General features: G+C 39.1%; 1 protein-coding gene across 2 annotated transcripts in view; it reads left to right on the top strand.

The window, feature by feature from the left end:
* The window catches only part of LOC118417187 (exocyst complex component 2-like), a 62,981-nt gene extending 39,538 nt beyond the window's left edge, over positions 1 to 23,443 (top strand). Inside the window, exons 24-31 of one of the 2 annotated variants that reach the window (XM_035822633.1) lie at positions 1,103 to 1,219; positions 5,406 to 5,547; positions 5,922 to 5,977; positions 6,865 to 6,987; positions 18,855 to 18,916; positions 21,756 to 21,815; positions 22,201 to 22,307; positions 22,518 to 23,443. In XM_035822633.1, the coding sequence (XP_035678526.1) occupies positions 1,103 to 1,219; positions 5,406 to 5,547; positions 5,922 to 5,977; positions 6,865 to 6,987; positions 18,855 to 18,916; positions 21,756 to 21,815; positions 22,201 to 22,294 (654 nt within the window). In that variant the 3' untranslated portion in view covers positions 22,295 to 22,307; positions 22,518 to 23,443. The remainder of the gene's footprint in view (positions 1 to 1,102; positions 1,220 to 5,405; positions 5,548 to 5,921; positions 5,978 to 6,864; positions 6,988 to 18,854; positions 18,917 to 21,755; positions 21,816 to 22,200; positions 22,308 to 22,517) is intronic. The other variant, XM_035822635.1, reaches the window with a different exon arrangement.
* The last annotated feature ends 978 nt before the right edge of the window (positions 23,444 to 24,421 follow it).

Raw genomic sequence — 24,421 nt, 5'->3', positions numbered from 1 at the left:
ATGGACTCAACCCAATACAAAAAGATACATTTCAGTATATACTATGTACACTAACAGTGTATACTATGTACAGGGAATCTTATAGCATACCTGAAAGCAGCTTGGTCTTGCATAAGTTGCATCGTAAGTGCTGGGTGCCCAGCTAGTGTGGAACGGCTGTGGTGGTTTCCAGCGCATTTCTCCTACTGGTGGCATGCCAAAGGGCAGCCCAAAGAAGATAGCTGCTTCATCAGCGTAGATCCCTTTGACTGGACCAAACTGAGTTTTTGCTATGGGTCCATCTGTAGCATTGATGCTGGCAGTCTTCATAATGAAGAGCAGCAGGACAGGAAGAAGGTGTGCAGACGCCATGGTGGACTGATTACACTGGACAAACCAGCAGTGTCTAAAGGTCATCCTTAAACATGTGATATATTCCCTCTATGTACAGAACACTGCCACACAGAACCTTTCCTTATCATCAGGATTGGAAAGGCTCTGGTCACCTGGTTAAGTGTGTAACAAGTAGCTAAATATTAATGAGCTAACAGGGATGATAACAGACTGCTGAGATGAACCAATCCTTGGAAAGACTCTGTACTATAAAGTCTTGTTGAATCAGATTAAAAAAAATACATTTTCCATCTATGGAGCTTTCAGCACCCCCATATGAGATAGTGGAATTGTCACCAGATGGCTATAGTACCTGAATCCAAGGGCTCTGATTAGGGGGTCTATTTACATGTAATATTTGCAGACTAGCCGTATAGAATTTCCTATAAATGCGTTTGAAGACAGTTGACAAAACAGATAAGCATTTGAGAGTAAAGTTTTCATGGTTGGAAGGTTCAGAACTTTAGATGATGACACCATTTTTTCCTCCACTTTCCCATAGGAATACATGCATTACTAGTATACATGTAACAAAACCCTTTAACAAAAGAGGAGAGCAGATACAGGGTACATATTCAGCACATGTTGTTGGATACATGTAGAATCTGATATACCTGCAATAGAACTGCAATACCATTACTATATGCTAGGTTGTGCTTCAGCTCCTTCTCCTGACATACCGGTGTGTTAGTCAACATTTCTGATACATGGTCTTCATGTTCACTTTCAGGAACGCCGCCTGGTGACTGTGTTAAGCAATTGCAGCCATACGAGGGAAAAAGTCCTTCCAAAATTGATAGATCTTCTAGAGAAGAATGGATATCCCGAGGTGCAAAAAGTGCAAAAAGTAGGTACAAACATGTTTGAACGTTGCTGACTCAGAATGTATGCTACGCTTCTTGATGTAACATTGCTGTGGCCAACATTTAGCAATATTAAGCAATTAGTAGCTAGCCTTTATGGATTTTTTTCTCAAATTTACATGAAGATGAAGAAAGAGCAAAGATAATATTTTCTGAATAATTTCAGAGTGAAACAAACATCTTGTACAAAATATCCAGATTTACATTGCTGCATGCAAAACACAATCAGCAACTTTTATATGAACTACATGAAATACATGTACATTGTATAGATCTAGAGGGTTAAATGATAAAGTCCACTATTTCTCCAGAAATGTCCCTTTGTAGACATTTCTGAAATGAACCATTTGAACAGGCAGGAGAGGATGTTAGATATTGACACGTATGTCTGTTGTTATCCGCGGATGTGTCAACAGAAGGTGAATAGTTGTTAGCCTTGCCCCAGGTTTGTGTGTTTGATGTGAGGGAGAGAACCAGTGTCCCACAACAAAGGTAACACAGCATGTGTGTCCTGGTTCACTGTGACAGCTCAAAAGGATAGTCCAAATTTTCCTTTTTAAAGTATTGCCGAAAACAACATGAAAGGCATTTTTTTTCAATTATGCGATGCTCAAAATAAACACTCAAGGCAATATAAGAAACAAGTTTGTAGAATGTCCCACTGCATATTTGCACTCCTGTCCATAACGTGTTTGATGATATTGAAAAATGTACTCTCCAAGCATCCAGGTTTATTTTGTTGTTGTTTTTGCGGCCTTTTGAAGTATCCCATGTTTTCCTAGTAGTGGATGACATTTTTATAGAGGGATAAAAGAAATCGTGGCCACTACTAGGGAAACATAGAATCATGATTCATAGAAAGGGCCACCAAAAAGCAAGAAAATACCCTGACTGAAACCTCTGCTTGGAGAAATTTACGCTGTTCAAATTTTACATAACACAAATCACTCCTTCTTTATTATCTCTGGTTTCTATTTTTATATCACCTTAATATCTATAACCTGTATTACAGCATGAGAAGTTTAGAAATACACTAGAATTGAAATGTTATGCCAAGTGCCAGAGCATCACTCTCAGACTTCAATGGTCCAGTTCCTCCAAAGTTAAGAGGAGGTCTAAGGGCAGCTGGAATCAAACAAGATCAGTTTCTGGTTCAGAACCATTCCGTGACCCAAAACGTATAGACCTTGGGGCCACTTTTATCCAACAACCTCCAAAGGAAGGAGCCTGGGCTGTGATTGCAAATCTGGGGATGCTTTATGGTTTAGCTGCTTTGATTGGTGCAATTAGTGGCCAGAAGAACACAGCACAGGAATAATCAAACGAGATTTTGTTTACGGGTCATCCCTTTTGTGCCCCCGGATAGTTCAAGTACAGAGGCAACAAGAATTTGGGAGTGGATCAAAGGCCATACTTCCTACAATAAGTAGCATGTGGGTATCCACGGTGGACAAGAAGGGATAATGGGGTACATGGTTGAGTTCCAAACCAACCTTTACTTAAGCTTTGACGTCTTCATGAATATTCCAGAAGTATTAGCATTGTCTTATTACATGATGTAACAATTTATTTCAGTTTTGCAGAGTTTGCTATATATATTTTCAGTATGTGAAAATGTGACAAAATGTAGACCCAAAACTTGCAGTCATGACCTGTGTTTGTATTTAGACTTTTTATGTATGCACTATTTAATGCTGTGAACTACCAGCATCCAAAATACAGCATGTTCACAGAATACACTATACACCCACCTGATGTACATTGTATCAACAGAAGCTGGATATTGTTCCAGCTTCTACAACCACACATCCTGGACTTGATTATCAGTCTTCAGTGCTACCACCTGACATGTCTGAAAGCTAACCCCTTCTTATCTCAAGTTCAATATCTATGCCAGGCTTCATTCTTGGTGGCGATGACAAGAAAGAAAAGCCCACCTGAAGCCGATTGACAGTACCAAAGTTTTAAGTTACCATTAAAACAGCACTGTCTGTAGTGTTTTTGTAGGGGAAAAGGGTGTTGAGGGAACACTGCCCACTGTTGGTGGAAGGTTCCATGCAGGGTCTTCCACAAGATAACTTGAAATATTGCTAGCACTACTAGTGCTACGTGTAAGCACTAACAAGAACTGATGGTGATGTAGATCCTTTGGCATTTTTGTAACATTTCATCATGCAGTGCTAAGAAGATGATGATTCCATTGCTGTATCATGGAAGTTTGAGACAAGACCAAGGGCTACATTGGAAAATTTACCTTTAACAGCATTTTGCATGTGGTAACAAGTGTATAGTAGATTCAAGCTGGAATGCATAAAATGGTTCTCAATCTCAAATTGTGGAGGAAAGAGTAATGATAATTAAATTATATGCTAATATAAGTTCTTTTTTTAGACATCCGGTAGCCAACATACCAGTGTGCTAATTCCGTTATGGTTGCCGGGAACATTTTGGCACGCTCATTAAGTCAAAGGAAGTGATTTAGAAACTTAAGACAGTCTGAACGTCAAGGGCAAGTTCCACCATATCCATCATGAAACTCAAGCTGGCTTTTCTGTGACAACCAGCGGAAGTTCCCTCCTGAAACAAATCCTGAAGAAACAACCCTCTGCACATGTTGGACAGAAATCCTCAAATGTTTGTTTAAGGAAATTTAGCAGGTTTGGCACCTGAAGGTACAAGGAAGAGAGGAAGCCAAAGGGACTGTGGAGGAAACAAGAAACAAATGTTTCCTCAAGGTGAAACTTTTGTCAAGGTGGTATACAACTACTACTGGAATGTAAGGAAAGTGTTTTACAGTTTAGTAAAGTGGGATACAAATTGCTGTGAAGTATTGAAAAAGGTTAATTTTTTGCCATATGATAATAAATTTATATGTTTATTATTTCTAGTGGTCTTTTATGTGAAAAATCATGCCTGGTCCATTGTGGGGAAATTGAAAACCATGGCTTCTGTCCATTTCAGCCTGATGATATTAATTGAAAGGAAATTGAAAAGTCTTTAGTTCCTGATAAACTTTGCCAGGAGCTGTCTGGGATTCAATTAAGAGGGTAGGAATTGTGGGCAGCATGGCCTGAGACATCCAGTAATTATGTCTGGTCAATATGGGAAGAGTCAGAGGTTTGGTGTTCTTATTTCTGACCTGCTACCATAGCAGTCATGACCAATATGATAAGATAGAGTATGTTAGATTTACTATAGGCAGTACTGTAGGGAGGAAGTAAATGTATATTAAATGGTGCTTGCTTGAACAGTGTTGACCATGACGGTTGTTAGATTTTAAAAAGTTTCCAGAAATATGTCAAGGAAGTAATAGTCATCAGTTGAATATGCAGTGAAGACAGTCATGCCAAAACTTCTAGGAAAGATTGATATTGTCTCGCTTTGAGAAATGTTATTGATAGGTCTTCATTCAGCCACCAATTCTGATCCATTGTGAGTCACTGGTTCCCCACAGACAAAAGCTTGATCCATATCCTTTACCATTGCTGTCACCAACGGGACCCCAAATTTCTCATTACTCCTGACAAAAAATGGATTTTTCTGTAAAGTTTGTTACCCATGCTTGCCTTATGTATTGGGCAAGGAATTGGGCTTGGCAGGACATGCCGACAACAACTGTTGAGTATTGGCTGGTAGAAAATGAAATTCCTCAACAGCCCGTGAAAATGCAATCTAGCTTCCCAATGTGCCAATGCCAATATGGAAGCAAAGGATTTTTCAAAGCGAGAATTCAATATCCTCCTCAAAATGGAGTGCCACCGTATTGAAGAGCAAAAGTTCAATGAGAGGTCAAACACTTTAACATCTAAAGTTCTGAAATTTCAGGTCCTACCAACTTCAGATCGAAAGTTCCTAACCTTTAGGCTACCAAAGTTTCAGCCCAATAAGATTCTCTCAGTTCCAGGGTTTGACCGCTGAATTCCGATCTGAAGTTTTGAACAAGGTTGAGTTCCCAACTTTTGCATTTCATGCTACACATTAACAATGATTTTTTTTTCCAGCAAATTTCCGATACCTATTGTTATCGGGCATAGCACACATATTTAGCATATAATATATATTATCTGGATGGATGCCAGGTATACACGGTCCTGGTAGCTTTTGAAAGGGTTATACGATTTTATGATTTTGCTGGAGGAAAATCATTTTTTCTTTCTTTGTTTGTTGCAGGGTTGTCAGAGCTGTTTTTCTGCCCTGGATGAGAAGCTGTTTGATGCGTACCTGGAGCAGAAGGCGGACCCGCTGGTGGGGGCGCTGGAGCCGGGAGTGTACGCTGGGTACTTCATGTGGAACGACTGTCTGCCTCCTAGAGGTGAGGTACTTTCTCTAGGGAGGTGTTCCAAACTGAGAATTTATCCTGAATGTAAAGTCATACTGAACAATGAGGGGCTGAACAAAATTTTAGACTGATAAGCATGTTTTATTGTTCCATGTAGTTTTACAAAATGGCATAGTTTTATCAGATAACAGCATTTTATCCTCAATTCATAAACTTACAAGCTTACAAGTATAACAGTTTTGTGTTTAAGGGGCTACTGGAGAAGGGTTCTGAATTAGTGTTATATCAATTGAAATCACAAAGATTTTTGTACTTGAGATTAGTTGGCCAATTCAGGGAAATATCTTTTGAATGTGAAGAAACTGAATCACTGAGTCACTTTTTTGCTGCTGGTGCTAACTCTGCAGGTGTGAGGAATTATGTGAAGGAAGCCCTGATGAACCTGATCGCTGTTCATGCTGAGGTGAGTGTACTTCTGTTATTGCTTTTTCATGATGGTCCTGCTCACATACATGTCCTGTCCAATCATCTTACAGACTCATGACACTAATATCCTTAAAATAGTCATTGTTATACACAACCTAATATCCTAATGTCATTTTCTTTCCAAACAATACAACAAATGCAAGTTGATATTAAGAAAACTCTGGAAAAAGACACGAAAACCTTTTCTTTAGTTGATTTTATTGTTTTAAAGAGGTTGCTTGACAAAAGTTCTCCTCCTGGTATAACTAATGTTTATATTTGTGATGAATGTCTTAGTAATTGTCTTTGCTACAGCTTAAGTGCTTTCCAAGTAGCATATGTCCAAAGTTGAAGACCTTGGCAAACATCCTACCCATTGCTTCCTGTGTTTAGGATTTTGCAGCTTTCCGGCTTTGTTTGTCTTGGCTTTGTACCCTTCCTTTCATCTCTTGATAGGTGCATAAATATTATGGAGTACTTCAACCTAAGGTTAACAGTTGCATGTACATTGTATCCCTTAGACTGATAGCATTTCTGTAGTCGCATTGTGCTTCTTGACAATGTATTGTGATTTTATACAGAATTAAAGACAATTTTTGCTCGGAATGTCTACGTTTGCAACTCAAACTTATGTTGTAATTTTAGAATAAAGCAAAAGATCTGGCAGATCTTATTACAGCAATACAAAGAGTTGACAGGTTTGCCCTTTGATTTTCTGTACTTTGAGAAGTTACATCTGCCTCAAAAGGTTAATAAACTGTTTAAGTCAAGACAACTGTACTGTGACAGATGTAGAAAGTTCCCATCTGCCTGTGGTCTCTCGCAGGTGTTTTTGATCTCAGCCATTATTAAAGAGGGTTTCCATCTGTGTGTGGTCTCCTGCAGGTGTTTTCCATCTCACCATTGCTGGTGGAGAGGGTTCTGTCCCGACTTCTGCAGGCCCTGGCAGAGGAGATGCTGAGGCTGATGGAGTGTGTGACAGGCTGGAGCGCGGACGGAGCAATTCAGGTGAGAGGGCACTCTTACTACAATTCTAATGGTAGAAAGAATCCTAAATGTCATTTTGTCATAGGAGTTGAGAAGTGATGATCAGGAAAAGTTTTCCTATCTTAGTTTCATTTACAGTAACCCTGTATCATTTACAACCTTCTCATCTTCATCAAGAAACAAGTTTCTCCAAACCCGTACAAGTACCAAATTTGCTTTGGCTTGTAGAGTTCGAGTGATTTGGACTACAAGTAGAAGCAGTTGCCATACTTTTTTTGTTCTTAAGAAATGGGTATCCGTCAATAGTGACTTAAGCTCTAAGCCACTCTCCCCCCTGTTAGGCCTAGGTTGAGATGCTAAGCAAAAGCTCAACAACAACTCATCCATGTAGGATCCATTGCAAAGTGAGTCCCAGTGGATCCTCTGGTGTGACTATTTAATCTGGGTGTTCTGGCTGCTGGGAGAAGCTGTCATTAGTGTGGATCAATGTCTGAACCTCCATTGATTTTGTCTGTCGGTACAGGTAGTCAAGTTTGATCAGTCTTTCATGTGACATCTTTAGTTGTTCCATCTCTGCCAAGTAGGCTATGTGTAATACTATGTTCTTGTTACAAGGTTGTACATTTTGTTTATCAGTAATATTTAATTTCTGGGTATGATGAGTAGTTTAGCTCACTAGATGAAAGACATGAAAACAGGAACCTCATTGACAAGAAATGTTCAGGTACTTTTGTAATGTATTCTACAACTGTAGATACACAAAAATAGACACAATGATTTTATCAACAGTAATACACTGTAACGAGGTATGTCAATATGGCTTCACACCACATTTTTCTTATATCTAAACAGAATACGTGCAAAGCTATTTTAACTGTTAAGTCATGTGAAAGTCAAACACAAGTTATATTCATCTTACAAAGAAAGGATTCCTCATGAAAGTCTCACCATCACCCCTCCATTGACATTGATGCTAACCCTCGCTGGAGAGAAAATTGTATTCCTCAGTCTCATCATTGAAATTGACCCTGGCACACACCCCAAAATTATCCCCTCTCGGCGCTTCTTTTATTCATCTAAATCTAATTCCAGCAAAGGTACATGGAACCCCCGTGCCATTAAGGTATTAATGCTGGCGACCCTTTCCGTCATGAACCCTGGTCTGTCTGTAAGCTATCTCCATTATAATATCATCTCAGTCTTGTATTGGTTAACCCTGAGGATACTTCCGGGCCAGTAGGTACGGCGACTATTTGGTTGTAATCATTCTCTATTCAACGGAAGACTGTCCTGAAGTTGATACATTAAGTCTTGCCTATCTTGTGGCAGGATTTATGTATCAAGCAACAGACTGCATGTGGGGAAGGATGTGCATGTTGAATTAATGTATTATTCTGCAGTGCAGTGATTATAGAGACTTAAATATCAAATAAGTTTTCAACTTCTTAAAACTCTTATGTTCAAATATACACTTGATTGAAGCCCGCTTTATACAAGATTCAACTCAAACTATATGATTCATGCTTGAGGCTGAACAAGGGTTAGGAAAATGCAGATCATTACCTCAAAGAAAGTTTTGAAACTTAGAAAAGGTTTGAGGTCAGGCAGGTGGTACATTTTGATAAAGGATATTTGTTTGGTCAAGTATGATTAGATTCATGAAGAGATAGTAAAGGAGAAGGACTTATCCAAGTATACAGTGTATTTCTGACTGACTTAACTTTTTAAATCAAAATGAATATGACATAGGCATTGAAAACAAGACATGGATATCAGTAACCAATGAACAGAAAGAAACATCTGCTTCAGTAACCTATGCCTTACATGAAGGGGCTTTGTAGTTACATATTTTACCAGTCTTTCAAAATCTCATGTAGTGAAGAAAAAACATTGTCCAACATGGGCAATTTTCTTCAGTAGGTAAAACATTGAGGGTCCAAACAATTTGACCTCTGGCTGACCTTAGTGTACTCTAAGTTTCCTCATCAGGGCCTGAAGGGCAGCACATCCCTTCCCATAGTTCCTCACTAATGGGGCGTGTCCATGGTACTGACAGCACATCCACAGCAGATCCTTCTCCACTCTGCAGCAGGGATAAATCAGGGATGGGAGACTAGCTGGCTGCTGGCTCATCCCTGGGAGTGAGATGGTATGAGGTGTTTAATACATGGATGCTACAGCCCACAATCCATCTGGATAAGCAGCCCATACGTAACGTACAGAATGGTGCACTCCTATGCTTACTGCAGTGTCATTTGGGAAGTGGGCTTTTTATGAAGTTTCAGACTTTCTCTGTCTTTTAAGAGCCTTTCATTTGTCTTTAACCTTGAACATTATACAGGGACTAACAGTGGACCAAACTGAGAATTGAGAGAGTGTCAGAGGGGTTTTATCAGTACATACCCTCTTTATACTAATCCCCTATTCTCCTTTCTTGTAGAGCTGAGCTTTCTCCTGTACATTTTGTATGTGGATTATCATAATTATACCTCCCCAAGAGAGCAAAATACAAGTAAATCCATTAATGGCTCTGACCTGAAGACTCATGTACATGCTTTCTCTCCTAGATAAGAGTCAATTACTGTGTCAGTTGGTGACCTTTGACATGCCCTTGGCATGTACTCACCTTTACATAGAAATAGGCCTTTTTTCATTAGGGCAGATTCAGGTACCCAATGTTGGCATGATGTCATGTGTGCAGGTATTCCCCTTGGAGCATTTACCAAGAGGAATGCACCCTGCCTAGGTGGTCTTGTTTATCCATACATGTAGCCTGTCTGTGTTTGTTTAGTGTACCAAATAGTGCTGGTATTTGAGATTTCTATCTTTGCTATGTTGATGTGGTTGCCTATTTCTACCTTTGTTCGTTCATGCCAACCTTTTCTCTTTGATGTGACATAAAAATGTGCCACGCATGTAATCATGTCATCTTAGAATAAACAGTAACATCATCATCTCATCAAAACATTCATGCATACATAGTCAGAAATGTGCAGAAAAGGTGAATAAAACGAAACATTCGACATTTTGACTTAGAGTTACTCTGATAAATGTAATCAGTGTGAGTAAATGCAGCTACATGTAAGATCCTGGTGCCAGTAAAGGTGGTATCTCACTGCACTTGGGTCACCAGTGTGGCACTGCAGGGTTTGAAAGATTACTCAACAAATTTCAGAGAAAAAGAACAAATTTTCTTAGGTTTTGACAATGTGTATTTTATTGCCTTCTAAGTCATACTTTTACTTATTACACAATATCTAAATTATAACAAATTGCCAAAAATAACACAACAGTGCTGCAGTGAACGAACCCCGCAGTGCCGCACCAGTGCCCCAAGTGCAGTGAGATACCACCTTAACTCAGACCTCTGAGTCATCCAGGTTTATAAAACACACAGAATGTTGGAGGTTAAATCAGAGTAACGTTGGAAGATGAAAGGTTATATAGTTAGTAAACAGATACGCTGCCCTCTGTAAACATTTTAAATGTAGTCATGGACAGACCAATGTGTGATGAGCCATGCAGGAAGTCAAAGCTTTTAGTGACCTTTGATTGGGTAGTGTGACCTGTTATCAGTGCCCAGTACCTGATGTGACCCAACTCTCTGTCAGCTGTAGGGACAGGCCCAAACCATTTACCTCATTGGTCTATATGATATAAACTAAGTATCTGGAAACCTTACATCATGATCAGTGTCCCAAGAGAAATGTAGTTCATAGATAAGAAAACAGTCCTCTTAGATCAGTGAAAGATGTAGCCATCAACCTACATTTATGTCAACTAAGTTGTACTGGTTATATGTATTTGTGCAGGCTCCTTTGTGACCTTGTGTTGAAGGTTCTTCAACACCTGTGAGGAAATGACCTTGCTTTGTTGCAATAATAGGTGTCAGACTCTATAAAGATATCTCATCTGATCTGATCTTTATTCATTCATACCAGAAAGGCAGGTAAGAAATATTTTCAGTCAGGTTTGATATTTAATACAGTGGTAATTTGTGTACAGATGTTATATATAATCATTTAGCTTTACCAGTGTCACAACTTCAAGAAAATGTGTGAGGAGTAAGGATATGGCGGGTCTGCCTAAACACCTCAAATGACCTCAAACAACTCTAATGTGCAGTGTACATGGGGCAACAACCTTGTCTGGCATTCTGGATAAATTGTTTATGCATTTATAAATTTAAAAAAAAACGCAGCAATTCCTAACATTTACCAAACACTTGAAGTTAGTCCGCTGGTCTCAAGATGGAAGCAATTTGAGGCGGAAAAATACAAGTATATCAAGTTGACAATGATAGAGAATTGTGCTATGCTATATTCTATCAGCCACTTACAATTAATTACAGCATCCACATGACAGTTTTATCTTACTGTCGTCTGTCAACTGAAGGTATTGAGAACTTCTCCATTCCTAACCAGAAAATGCTTTGATCATGAAACCGGCAGACTAACTCGAAATAACTGGAAAATACTTATAGGACTTGCTGCATTTTTTTATTCATAAATGTATATACAGTGTATCCATATACATTCAATATTGGAGCCATTTAAGGTTGTTTTAGGACGTCAAACTTTAAGGTGTTTTGCCAGACCAAGGATCTGGCCACATGTTGTGTGGATGTATACATGTGTATGCGCGTGTTTATGTCGGCGCGTATATTTTTACATCACTGCAAGCGCTAGCCATTCAAAGTAAACATTCAAGACAGAAAACTTCGAAGCAATAAAAGAATTATGGAGAGTTCTGACTCCAATACTTCAGCAAAATACACAGAGGAACCCCTTTACAGAGAATATAGTTAGACTCTTGGATCTAAATTGAGTGAGTGACAGGGCAGGCTGTGTCACAGGGCTTTTAGTGACCTTCCCTGCCCTTTAACCTGACCTGTGTGTCATCATGGCTTTAAATGCCTGTCAATTTAGAACATCACTGAGTCTGGGTGTCTGTCTCTGCAATTAGACAAACAGCAATGCTGCTGAATAATAACTGAACATTCCTTCTGAAAAGTTTGATTTGATTAATGAAAATATCAAAATTGAATTAACAAGTGTAAAAGTGTTGCAAGACATTCGGTGATGATACGAAAATAAATCGTGTTACTACATGTATGTTATGATGCATCATGCAGTCATGTAGTGATGTCCCTGGGGTCATGCAGCATTTTGCCTACATTAGTGTTAACAGGGGTCTGTTACAGAAACCCACCCCTGGAGCACAGGTTCAAAATGCATCCTTGATTTTTGTCTTCTAAGTTTTGATTGTAATGTGTAATTGTTTGAGTTGCCCTGTATCCTATAATACTGCTATAGCAGCAGTTGTATGGTATCTCTGCCTTCTGAGGTCCCCTACCATTTATTCTGGTGATGTGGCTGCTGAGTACAACTGCTGTAGTTTATCCAGTTTAGATGCTTTTTGTACCCACTCAATTTTCAATAGCTGTATCTGTATCTACATTTTGTATATCGCCAGTATAACCGCCCTTTGACATAGCACACCAGCTTTAGCCTAACACACCTGTCTACCTTTGCAATGCATACCACATCAATAGAATAACAGATTGACAAAATCAATATCATATTACAGTTTCTATATTATACATACATTTAGTAGAAACATTAGATTACCATACAATGCTAACTTAATTTGCATTGGAAACTGTAAAATTGAGAAGTTAAAAATCCAGTCAAACATGTCACTAATTTGTATTTTGATTGGTTAGACTCAACTGGAAGGGAACAAAAAAAATTGATAATCCAGCAACATTTAAAAATGAGGTCAGTGACATGATGTTTTGAACCTTTTCCATGTCAAGCAATGATAGATCATGTATGTGCAACCTGAGCTAGTTCTATAATGAAGAAAACATATCAAATGTGAAAATTAGTTGTGATGTGACCATATGGCTGTGACAGCCTCCCATGCACAGATGAGGTTTCATCCCCATAATTTATCATGCAGACTTAATGCACAGCCTTGTTAAATGTAGCAGGCCATCTGCGATGACGTCAGTCTAAAGGTTTCCCAGATCTTCAAAGACAGGAGCCGACAGTTTTGATGATAAACGGCCCCACATCACACACCTGCATTAAGCCTACCCTATAATTTATAGGTCAACTGTTCATCATATAACCAGTTGGCCCACATTGGCCTTTGCACACTGTCTGTTACCTGTGAATATGTTTTTGTCTACTGGCCTTTCTTTTCAGAGGACAATAAAACATATGGTATAGCGGTAATTCCTTTGCTTTGAATTAAAGGCAGATCAAACAAATGTAGATTGACATGTATGTTAAAGATATACATGTACAGACATAGCTTTTGCGCACACAACATCAGTTTGATGTTACGATGTTGACCTCCTTTGCATTGGTACTTGTTAAATACATGATCACAAGCACAATAGCTCAGGAAGAACAAATGGTAATAGATTCCTGTAGCTATCTGGAGTTAGAAAGAAGATGAAAACAGTTGCACCATGTCATTTTACATCAAGAATTATGATTCATTGATACAATTCATACAACCATTGTCTCAATGTTTTGTGTTTATAGCAACCTGCCTGGTGATTAGATATGAGACTCATTCATGATTTACCGCTTGAGTCAGAATCCTTTCTCTTTCATTCAATAACTTTATTACCATCACTGTTGTGCAATGTCTCTTTTCTGTTGCCTGAATTCACTTTGATTCATTTCCCAGTTGATTTGATCAATCAATTGAACTCACTTTATGACTAAGTGTTTTTTCCTTGAGTCTGACATCACCTTGTCTTTGCTAATTATAGGAAATGTGTTGGATGAGTGTACCTGTGTTAACCTGTTTCACAATGTACTTCCGACTTCCTGTTTTCTATTTTACCAATGACATTGTATTTCCTGCCTTCCTGTACAATAAGGTTGGAAGATGTGAAGACGTATCATGGAATTATAGCGGCGTGACTGCCAGCATTAATCCAATCAGCCAAACTTCTCCCACCATTCCCTATTGATTGTAGTTGTAATATTTTCAGTCACTCTATCTGCACATCGGGGGAAAAAAACTGGACAGAACTTCTTGATTGTATTTGATAGGCAATTAGAAATAGATGCTTGTTTTATGTGAGTAATAGAAACAATGACTCAGGCGTAATTTATTCATGATACAGAGATGAGGGACAATCAAAATTCAACATCAAAGGATTTTATCATCTTTTCATATGCATTTTTACTGTTTTGATCACTCTGCCATCTGGAGATCTAATGTGATATCATTCTTCATGCTTGGGCATTACTAGAAAAAGTGTCCAGCAGAAATGATGATGGTACATATGACGTTGACTGACAGGTACTCTTAGACTAATGTTAGAAGACCACCGCATTAAAGAAACTGTGAATTTAAAGAGATCTACTTAATACATCATTGGGTATTTATTTATTTATTCATGTATCCAGGTGTCTAAGGACATCATTGACAAGGTTTCTATAGCGCCATCTTATTGTGAGGAGTTGATGCTAATTAGTGCCAGAAGCAGATTTTTGGTAAAGATCAACAACAAAAGTAAATGCACTTAAGACCCTTCACTTTTTATATGTTCTCTGGTAAGAGGTGTTCCCAGCAGCAGATGTCTTATTACGCTCTCCACCTGCCGACTTGAAGAATGTTAGATGTTTTATCTCATATTGGATGTTTTCCAGCAGTTCCTCCAAGTAATTTCATCCCTGACTTCCCCTCGCATTTGATGCCCTGCTCCCAGACAACTTCCAGATTGATTTGATCAATATTGCACATGGTGTATGATTTCATATCTATTTCATGAGCATTTAGAAGCCATATCAAGCTATAACAGGAAGAATGGTCCCCAGAAGACTGTCAACTAGTAGATATGATGAAACTGTTCAAAGGACATGTAGCTCTGATTGCAGTACGGCTTCTTGATTATATTTTTCTATAGACACTTTGGTTTGAATTGCAACATACTTCACCAAAACCGTTCACACAACTTGAGAATAACTCTAGTATAAAACACCCTCTTATGGATAGTTTGGGCTGTGTGTGAATCTGCGACTTAGCATCCAAAAGTCAAGCTACTATTCTTTTTTTTTTCCAAACTTTTGGTTCAAACCTTTATGCTCTTTAATTATTTAACCATTATAATTGCAAGTTGCCAACTTCATCTATCAAAACTTTACTTGTAAACAAGTTTTTGAGACCAGTTTCCATATTGAATTGTTGACCTCCCCTATCCAAAAGGGCAGAGGCAATTTTACTCTTCACTGCAGGATCCTATAATATTCCCATCATGCTACTGGTCAGGAGAGTTACCACCAGTAGTGGGCCCCAGTACAAAACAAGTGAGCTAGACTTCCTCTGTTCCTGGTACAAGTCCGCTCACCACTTTGATTCGATTGGAGTCAATTTGTAGTACAGTCAGGCAATCAAAGCATAAATCTTCTTCATACTGCTGGCCTGTAAAGAAAAAGGATCGAAAGTAAAATATGTTGTCATTGCACAACCTCAAAAGCAGCAGAACTTTCGTATTATCAAAAAGCCACTTTTTGTTATGCAGAGCCACATTTAAATTGTGATATTATTAAGCTGTTGTCATACAAAACAACCACTACGGTATGCCATCAAAACTAAATGTAAATGCTGCATGTATGCTGATAGGTTGTTAAACTGCTAGTCCTTTAAATTGTCATCCTTGTTAATCTGTCCCAAACTATTAAATTGTATTTGGTTGTTTTCTGTCTCTATAATGGAGTCCTATATAATTATCAGATTGACATGTCCCAATCCTCCACTGCACACACACAGCCTGTTAGGCTCTGTTCTCTGTCAGTGGGTGCTTGGCCTGGCCAGTGTACTTCTGGGTCCAGTGCAGAGCAGTCATTAGTTAAACCTGGGGTCAGTACTGCAGCAGGCAGCTGGACCTGCCAGTCAATTGACCTTTTCCAATGGTTCTCCAAGTAATTTCATCCCTCACTTCACACAGCAAATAGCTGCCAGCCCCAGTCTGATTGGTCCGTTCCACACTGCATATTCCTGATAAGACATCCCATCCACTCCTCCAGCAGGAGGATGCTGCAGTTTGTGAGACATTGTCAGTAGATTACTGTTAATTCTGCAGTTAGGAATAACAACTGACAATCAACAGGGAGCTATCACCCTAAACAAACCACTTTATAATGAGGCCTTATTTTGACTCCTGTCCCATCTCAAGGTGTGCTCCAATTGGGCAAAGTCACAGTGCTGGGAAGTTTTGTACACAACGCAAGACCACCTTTATCCAAGGGTTACTTATATCCGTTGTGTTCAAAATCAGGGCTTTTAGGGATATCGAGTTGACGGATGATGGTTTCAGACTACAATGTTTTAAAAATCTTGCAATTTTAAACCACTGTCCATCTACTTGATATCCCTAAATAGTCTTTTTTAAATACAACAGATATACATGTATGTTACCCGGCTGATAGAGATAAACTAGCTTTACTGTCAACACCACAGAATTTGTTCTCATCATTAAAAATGTTCATGAATTTTATAGTAGTGCCATAAATTGTTGTAATGGGGTTTTGAACAATTTTATGTAATGACTGTTAAGCTGGAGTCTTTCGTACATCAATGTCTAAAATTTTACATGTTGTCATGTTACCAGATTTCATACAGCAATTTGTTGGTCAATGCAATAGCCTGTACATGTATGTACATAACGTTTAGCACTGTACAGGTGTCAGAAATTTGCCATCGCACACAGGTAAACTAAAGGGGTAAATGTTGACAACCATCCTATTGCACATACATGTAGGTCTGACATGTCTGAAATGATTCCTACATGTATGTCCCAGCGGCAAGTATTAGTCTGAAAAGTTTTCAGAGCAAGATCGAGATTAGTTTGTTGCTAATGGAATCTTTGCCTCATTGCCGACATCCCAAATGTTAATGGCATCAATGAAGAACTTTCTTCACAGAAAGAGAAATGTGCCCATTCCTACTTATCTGAATTTTTCAGGAAGGCATTTCGACTAATGTGTTTGGGAGATTTTCAATTTGCCGCCTACAACCTTGCCAGCAGTAATCTTTCTGTGCGAGCATCGATCCCTTTTCTGTGATAAATAAGTTTCTTCCCATCCAAATTAATCCCAGTCCACAATTCATCAGGCAGGGTGGTTAGAAACCAGCTGATTTCTGTGCCAATGAATGGAAAAAGGCTGGGAGAGCCGGTGGTAATGACGGGGATACCGCCGCTGTCACACAACAGGTGTCACATCGGGTACTTTTGCGTCGACAGAGATGCAGGAGATAAAAGCATGGGACGATCACTCTTCCTCCGCGGAGCAATTAAAGGGAAGTTTGTGGCCAGTTCCTTAATTCATGGCAGAATGCATCTCCTCCGTGGAAAAGTTTTAATGATATGACACGATGACAAATGGTCGGGGGAAGTGTAGCGGCGACAGAAGATTGAAAGTTTCACGGAGCAGGGACATACATGCATGTACATATATTGTATGTGCAAAATGGAACTGACAAACTTACAAAAAGTAAGCAGTTTATCAATGTTGCAATCTGGAACTGATGTTGACTAAAAGGCAAACCAAGAAGTATCATTGGAGGGTGCATTACAAAATTGTGCAAATTTTGGGGTACACAAAGCCATGTAAACTAAATATTTGCAATTTTTCAGACATGATGAAAAAAAATTGCTCATATTTGCAACAACAGCCAATATCTAACCTAAAATCCAATTGGCTACTGACAGAAGAAGGAAAACAGCACACCATAAAATACAAAATTATGTATTCACCTACAAGGGAAAAATGATAAAAAGTATAAAAGCTGTCACAGTGCCCTTTCCATCTAGACTAGTATCAAATGCAGCATTGACCGAGCCATGAGATCTTGAATACTGTAAATGTATTTAAGTTCGCTGGGATGTAATTTCGCGGTAGCGGGAAAAGGGACTTTTCGCGGTGGATTTAAGTTCGCGGTAACACCATAGACTGCAATCTAATATCATAATAGAAAAATGTTCGCGGTGGTTTTAAATTCGCGGTGAAGTGGTTACCGCAAAAACCGTGAACATTAATCCACCGCGAACATTTCTGCATTTACAGTATGTCCTTGTATATTTGTAGGTTAGACTTAGCTGTTAGCATACCCTAACAGGCTGTGTGTGTGTGTGCCTGAACGTAATCCTGTATTAAAGATATCTCAAGGGAACCTGGTATACAGTGCTTATCTTAGAAGCATTTCAAAATGTTATCTACTCCATGAGTCATTTAGGTTTTTGGGTAATTGTCAGGCTGAAGAGCTACATAATCCCAACTGAGTGGGTGACATGAGGACCCTGAGTCCTGCGGCCACCCATACAGCACATACACAGGTTTCCTACCCCTATAGGCGTACATGTGGATGTGCTAATCCGCCATATGGCAGGCAACCAAATATCATTGCTCATACATGCAAATGTCTTCCATAAAAACTCTCTCGGAAGATGGGACTTCATATTTATTTCAGCTGATTCAGTACTTTTAGAGGAGAAAATTGTGGTTGTATACATGTACCTTTCAACATTCCCAAGTACAGAATATCATTTTGTTTTTTCATTCAAGAACATGAAGCAGCACATGTTTTCAGTGAGCTTACTTTACTTTTAGCTCAGGAATATTAGCATCACATGCTGACAATTCTCATCAGACATACAGGCCCCAGGGCCTTGGATTTGGGTGGTCCTCAAGATTTTGGGCAAATGACAAGGTATACACTTTAAGGTGGAGGTGAGAGAAGAAGTATGAGTGTCTTGTTCCTCAACCCTAATGGCAACCTTTCTTCCGCAGAAAAAAGTGTGTCTCTGTGAAGTTCTGAAATATCAAATAACCTTTTTGTGATATTTTATGTTTTTGTAGGCACGTCTGGAGCTGTGTGCGTTACAAGATGCTCTTGCACTGTACAAGACCCCAGAGTCCAGGTAAATACAATTATATAGAATTTCAATTCAAGACATCAAAATCCTACACATCACACAGCATCTATCAATTTTCAAACATATCCATTCTATATTCCCATTACTGACTCCAGTGAGCTTATGAGCAGGTTTGAATCATGGTTCTGGTTTACCTGAAATTTTTTAGTATTGCTTTGGCCAAATTGAAAGGTTAGGGAATATGATAGAAAATGAAAATTAGAAAGTAGAAAGTAGAAAGAAGAAAGAAGAAAGAAGAAATTCCAACCTGGAGAAAAGTTTTGGGAAGCCACTTAAAGTGAAGATGACAACCTCAAGGCCAAACATCTGCTTGGACCAATTTGAGTTGGAGGAATTTCATTAGACTGGCTGATGATGATTGATCAGGCGGGTGTTCACTCTGCACTACACACGAATCTGTTATTAATCATTCATAAAAATGACTAGTTCCTGGCACGTCATTTCCTTTGATCTGCACCGTATCCCTGCATAATGTCATCCAAAACAGATGTTTTATTACACAGTAGACAGAGTACTTATTAGCATTACCAATGACACATGGCTAACATAACTACCATTGTGATGCCAGTGGTTTCAATCAAATATTCATTCCCTCTTAGAGATTCCATTTCATGTTGTTCACCCTTTCAAACGATTACCACATCACAGAAGCACCGCCGTGATGACACGGTAGATCTTCTCATCACCCATATCCAATACTGCATGCTTTAGTTTACCGACAGATGGTTTTATTTGTTTATGAAACCGGTTTGTGTGTTAACTGCCCCCTGGCATGATATTCCCACATTTTCCATTTTGCTGAAAGCCCCGTAATGTTGCCCCTGAGAAATGCCATGGCTGTGCCGTTATTAAAAGTGTAATTACCAACTTTTCTTTGATCTTCCCCATACTGTTCTCTCCATGCTGTAATGTCCCATAATGAGCCCTTGTGATATCGGCTGTTGTAATGCTAACCTTCCACTAATGTCTGTTATCTTGCTGAGGTTCTGTAAATTGTTATTGGTTACCTGGGAGTCTCGGGGCAATTTCTGTTAATTGTTGCTGCTGAGTGTATTGCGTAATGTTGCAAGAATATGCAACACATTCTTCCATCAGAAGTTCTTAGAAATTTAACAATACTTTTTAGGGGAAAATTTGGCTTATGAAATTCATCACATTACTGTATAAATGTAATAGATTTATTCATGAGGAGCAAAAATATCAAGAATTATAGATATGCCAGACATTTTTCTTGGGATTTCGCCATTAACAGTTCAAAGCAAAAGTGCTATTGTGCGATCTCTTTGATCTGTCAATTTCCTTGTAGCCATTTTTGGGTGGGGGAGCTGTCCTGGCTTGTCTGCGACCGCTCAGTAAGGAAAAGCAGCCCAGATAATGTTTATTCCTTGTTGATGCCTCCGGCTATTTTACCAACAAAAGATTCAATTTCAGCATCCACGATCCCCCGACATCTGGAATTAAACAACCCCTCTGTAAAGCGTAATTATCTACTGTAACAGTAACCGTGAAATATGATTTTGGAGGTGGAAATGGTCTTTTTAAGGGAAAAAATAAACTCACCAAAGAAATTCTGATTGTGACACTTGACATTGGCTCAGATAAATCATACATGTAAATCATACATGTTACCACGGGTCTTCATATCATATATCAAATGTTGAATCACATATTATTTTGTGGTACCTATGAACCCACTAGGATTGCTTGTACACAGTGCAAGTTAAGTCAAAACAAGCCATCATTAATGGATGACAGCTTTTAAGAGTTGTACTTCATGTAGCCATTCTAGAAACAGTCACTGTGGTATTTTACCCTGAAGTCAAACTTTATACGTTAGTGTTCGTATATGGGGATGAGAATGGCAGAAATATGAGCCCTATTAGCACTATAGTTGTGGTTTGAGCAGCAATAACTGTTGCAACCATAACTGTTTGACAAATTGCTACACAACCTTTAGCATCACAATAAAAACCTAATGACTTGGATGTGCCACGACTTCATAAGGGAAGATCAAAGCTCAGCCGTCAGCTTTGATATGCAGCTTAACAAGTTGCCAAAGTGATATTTTCTACCAATTCATCACCCAGAGCAGCTCAGCAGCCACATATAGAGTTTTGATTTACAAACTAACAAGCCTTCTGACAAGTGCTTCTGCAGCATCCCACAGTAGCCATTGGACGATACAAAATATGAGGATGCTCCCTCGCTCTACGATGTAGCTGTGTAAAGTTGATGCTCGCAATAAAACGTTATGTCAAGTGGTTTTATGTTAATTGTTCAACAGTTCGTACATAAAGAATATGGCCACTTGCAAAGTGGCTGTAAAATCGGGCTGTATGGCGGCAGAAGTGGTCAGATGTGATGACACCTATCGGAGGGATGGTCAATAGCTGGTAGTCGTGCTACCAAGATTTACCGCGACTCCCATGCTAGTTATGTTTTACTGCACATTGGATGAAAAGGGCTGTTTTTGCGGCTTTCTCTCCTGTTTTGTGGTCAGTTTTAATGCATTGAAGGACAACCAAGAAAGAATTGTAGAAATTCTCAAAACTTCACAAATTATTGGCAGGAGAAGGATAATATAGAGCAAAGATTGAGTTGTACATTGTACTGACATTTTCACAGCACTCTCCCAAAATCCTTCTTGATTAGTACATTTGTGCCAGGCCTCCAACCAGGATGGCCAGGATGGACCTTACCCCCGGTATACATGTACACTTAGTTATGTTACCATTAAGTCCACATTGTTCATTTTTAGATTCTACTATTGTACCATGACATTACTTGCAGTGTGAATTTACCATGTTCTCTGGTATTCTTCCAGTAAATCCTTCCATGATGCCTTGCAAATGGTTCCTCCTGTGAAAAGTGCAGCAGACAGAAAGTGAGAATTGAAGGTTCTCTTTTTTTACCACTGAGACAGTGAATATGATTATGATATAGTGAAAATGCCTGCTACTTGTATGTTAATCTCCTTGTCAATTAGATGTCTCATATTTCACTTTCATTGCTTTTTATTTCTTCCCTTTAATACTAAACACAATTGTAGATGTACCTGAAAATATATGTATTTTTATGTGTTTTGCTTTCACTTTTGACTCAAATAAGACTCAAGTTAAGAAGAAAACATAATTTCCTCTTCCTCATACCAAGTAATGTACATGTATTAACTGATTCGTATATCAGTGATTGCAGTAATCGTGAAGAATAGAGACAATGTTGTGCTGTCTTCAATGTTCAATTGTATCCCTGTTTCTTTTTCTGTGCAGAAATCTAGAAGAACTTATGAACAAGTTCAAGAGCAACATGCAGTTGCAGCTAACGTGCTTTAGAAGTGACTCACTGAAGAGGACACTAGTCTGATGACATGTCTAAGGTAAAACTGCTGTCCATCACTTGCTGATCTAACCATGTAGAACTATAGTAACTGTATAGACAAAATGTAGATGCACTTGTGACAATTCAGGTGTGAGTGTCTTCTTTTGATTCAGATATTATTGTTTCTTGGGCACAGCATTGAGTGTGTAAAGTTTTGATGGTACACAGTAGGTCAGATAGTGAAGTTGGCTCTCTTGTTCTCTTACAGAGAAAGTGTATAGGAGTTGTTGTGGTGCTTACACTGAAGATTAGAACGGAGCTGGTTGCAGTACCCTGAGGTTTTTCCATACTTCTGAGATCAAATAGAGCTAGCCACAATTTCTCATTGTATATTGGTTGTGGTGACATTTGAACTGCAATATCCAGTCATATTCTAATATCTTAAATGTTATGAAATGAATCATAAAAAAGGTGGATATTTGCTGTACATTTGTTAATTTTTGTGATGAAGAAATACAGTAAGGCTTGTCTGTTGATGTTTAGGCATACAAAATGTAGACATGTACATGTAAAGGCTATTCAGGACTCACACAAAGTTTGACACTGAAGGTGAAAACCTCGTCATGAGAAATGGCAATTACTTGAGTTCACATAATGAGGTTCCACAGAGGGTCACAAACCAACCAACACCGACACCCTGCATAAGCCAGGGAGACACAATTATGACAGCACGTTGGTTTCTCTACCTTACGCCAGGCCGTACCTATCCCATCATCCACCTGGTAGGGAAACGTAGATGACAGGTTGCTGTGCTTATTGGCACCTTGGGGTCAAACGTGAGCCACAGGTAGCACTTATTAGAACTCCCCAGCTGCCGGCAGACGGGCCTGGGGAGGGCCGTAAGTGTGAGGTCTGTGACATGCAGCTTAAAGGGAACATGGGAAATGGTCCTAATCACCATCCCAGGAGGAATCAGCACCCAACTGAACTGCCAGGAGGGACTCAAAACATGCAAGGGTTCATCTTGTGCTTTTATTTGTGGTGTGCTGCAGGATGACACGTTTTAGGCCATCGTGTTGTAACAGGTGTCCAGCCTTTCCAAGTAACACTCCATCCCACAGTTGCTGCAGAACTCATCACAAGCAGCAGGGGATGTAACTTGTTACATGCAATTCGAATGACAACTACATTTTTGTACCTGTCATTTGTACACGTAAACTTAGTGGCATTTTTCCAGCCTCCAAATGATCATTAAAACACAAATGTCAATGTCAAAAAAGAATGCTGTGGCAACTTGTTGACATCATTAAATGGAAAACGTCTAACTTGTGCCCATCGTATAAGCTGGCGTGCTGTAACAGGTTGTTTTCATATTGTGTCTTCTCCATTTATAGCCCTTGCTATTTAAAGCAAAGTCACAGTCAGCGTCTGAAGTTTTTATCTTGTTGATAATTCAGTACATCAAAGGGCATGTATTTGATACTGGTCTTCTGTTGCTGAAGGCAGAAAACACATTTGAATGTACTGTATGTCTAAAACCAAATCTAGGAACATGCTTGAAGCTCTGTGAAAGGCCAAATGTTAAATGTACTGTATTCCACTGGGAATTATTCACCAGTACATACGCAGCTGTCACTTTAGGATTGGTGCCTCAGACTGATCACCTAGAGTTTTAGATCACTCCAGAAATCATTGTCACCATGGAGAATTCACATGATGAACACAGGTGAACTCGTTATACTGCCTACAGTATCTCCAGGGACATCCCTGACTCATGGGACCTGACACAGTGTCAGAAATTAATGTCATCTTAACAAGATCTCAACACGTCTTGAGAGGCAATTAAAGAGAGCCCAGGCAAGCTTGATTAGCTCATTAATTGGAGTTTTTCGCATCACTGCTACTTGAGTATCATTCGCTGGTGTGGAACCTTGAGGAATTTTCACTTAACCTTAGAGTTACCGATCAATGCTGATGACAGGATGGTGATTGCTGTTCACTGTTTGTTGCTAAAAAAAACAAGATTTCACTCCCATTGCATTGGCTGTCAGAAGAATGTGTTAAACTGAAGAGCATGCTAGAAGCTTACGATGGCAAACAACTTTCATTGACGTGAAAGAAAGTATTTCTATCCCAGCTTGGAAAAAAATATATGCAAGTCATCAGCAAGTG

The sequence above is a fragment of the Branchiostoma floridae genome, chromosome 6, assembly GCF_000003815.2.
Source record: "Branchiostoma floridae strain S238N-H82 chromosome 6, Bfl_VNyyK, whole genome shotgun sequence".
NCBI classification, from domain to species: Eukaryota; Metazoa; Chordata; class Leptocardii; order Amphioxiformes; family Branchiostomatidae; genus Branchiostoma; species Branchiostoma floridae.
This window is presented reverse-complemented; position numbering and strand designations above follow the sequence as displayed.